A 1,864-nucleotide genomic window follows, 5' to 3' on the forward strand; every position below is an offset into this window, starting at 1 on the left:
CGCAGCTGCAAATTCCACACCAGCCTGACATGGCTGCAGTGGAATGGCACCCCTCTTCATAACACACCCACAAACTAAACCACACAGGAGCCACAGAATGGCCTACTTGATGACAACCATGTTTTTCTTAGGCTTTTCTTGTATATTTTGGTTTTTCTGACACACATCTTCCAAACAAATCCTCCCAAATACCAACTCTCACTTAAAAGCTTCCACCAAGGTCAGATGGACACTTCCTCAAGAGCAGGACATGACACTGCAGAGTTGTGTGCAGGAAAACATTCCCCACATCATGACTTGCAAGGCTGTGTCAGACAAACTGATATTATGACTTCAGTTCAGGTACCTGTAGAGAGTAACAAGGTCAACCCACTGTTTCTGAAAAGTGAATGTCTATAGCTACATCAGCTGCTCTTCATACAAGTTCTTTCCCTTATCCTTCACCAGCTATGGATGGACCAGCACAAGACCTTGGGAGTACGAGAGGCATCTGTAAATCACAGGAATTGCTTTCCCATCACTAGGGGAAAAGGCCTGAAATATAGGGCTGTTAAGAATTTTGCAATATGGTAGAGAGACAGAAAATGTGATGGAAGGAGAGCTGTCACCTGTTAACCCCCCACCAGAAGAGCTGCAAAGCCCAAACCAGCCTGATGTGGCTGTGGTGGAATGAGGCCCCTCTTCACCACACACCCACAAAACCACAGCACACCACTGCCACGATGATGACATCCCACTTCTCCAAAGCTCTGGTCACGTCTTCAGCCCTCCCAGAGAAACAATATTAACAGAAGCCTTTGGTCTCTAATAGCTGCAGCCTTTGGTCTTTAAAAGCTGCGGCCAATGTCAGATGGCCTCAAGAGCAGAACATGACACTGCAGAGTTGTGGGGAGCAAAACACTCCCCACCTCAGCACTCACCACTCTGAGCCAACCAGGAACTGTGGCCTGCAAAATGCCCCAAGGCCATGGGACAAGGCTGTCCCACCCATCCAGAACCAGCATAAAAGCCGGCCCAGAGCCTCTCTACCTCACACACTTCTCCTCAAGCCTTCTCCTCCTGCTCCTCTCCAAAACCAGGTGAGACTCAATCCCCTGATCCTCCTGCTCTTGCAGCCCTAGCCCCTCTCTTCCCGCATGCTCGGCCTCAGCCTCAGCAGCCTTCATGCCTCCCCACAGACCCACAACAGCCTCCACACTCTCTTGCCCTTCTCACACTTCCACCCTCACATCCGCACATCCCGCTACCCTGCCTCACCCCCCTCTCTCTTCCAGGCACCCTCCACACCACACCCATGGCCTGCAACAGCCTCTGCAGTCCCTGCGGACCCACCCCGCTGGCCAACAGCTGCAACGAGCCCTGTGCCCTGCAATGCCAGGATTCCCGCGTCATCATCAACCCTTCCCCTGTGCTGGTCACCCTGCCAGGACCCATCATGACCTCCTTCCCCCAGAACACTGCCGTCGGATCCACCTCCTCGGCTGCCGTGGGCACTGAGCTCAATGTGCAGGGACAGCCCATCTCTGGGGGATTTGGCTTTGGCCTTGGCTATGGCCTGGGAGGCCTGGGCTGCTATGGCAGAAGGGGCTATGGCTCCATCTGCTAAGGGCCCTCAGCACCAGCCCTGACACCACCAGCTCTGGCCTCTGCCAACAGCTCCTGCAACCAAAGCACCTTGGCTGATGGTTGTCCTACTTGAACCTGACATTGGACCCCTTCCACTCGCTGCTCCTGTCTATTCATTCCTTTGCCTAAATAAAATTTTCTTGCATCAAAGCCTCAGATGCCTCCCGTTCTTATACCAGACCTCTTGCAGCTGCACTCAGCACAGATACTTTGCTCCCAGCCTAAATAGCTGCAGTCT

General features: G+C 53.1%; 1 protein-coding gene across 1 annotated transcript; it reads left to right on the forward strand.

The window, feature by feature from the left end:
- The first annotated feature begins 1,243 nt into the window (after positions 1 to 1,243).
- Positions 1,244 to 1,606, forward strand: LOC102044330 (feather beta keratin-like). Its single transcript, XM_005431483.2, has one exon. It carries the CDS (start codon positions 1,295 to 1,297, stop codon positions 1,604 to 1,606), a length of 312 nt encoding a protein of 103 aa, XP_005431540.1. The 5' UTR covers positions 1,244 to 1,294.
- Positions 1,607 to 1,864: the final 258 nt, after the last annotated feature.

Source organism: Geospiza fortis, unplaced genomic scaffold, assembly GCF_000277835.1.
Source record: "Geospiza fortis unplaced genomic scaffold, GeoFor_1.0 scaffold559, whole genome shotgun sequence".
Classification (NCBI taxonomy): domain Eukaryota; kingdom Metazoa; phylum Chordata; class Aves; order Passeriformes; family Thraupidae; genus Geospiza; species Geospiza fortis.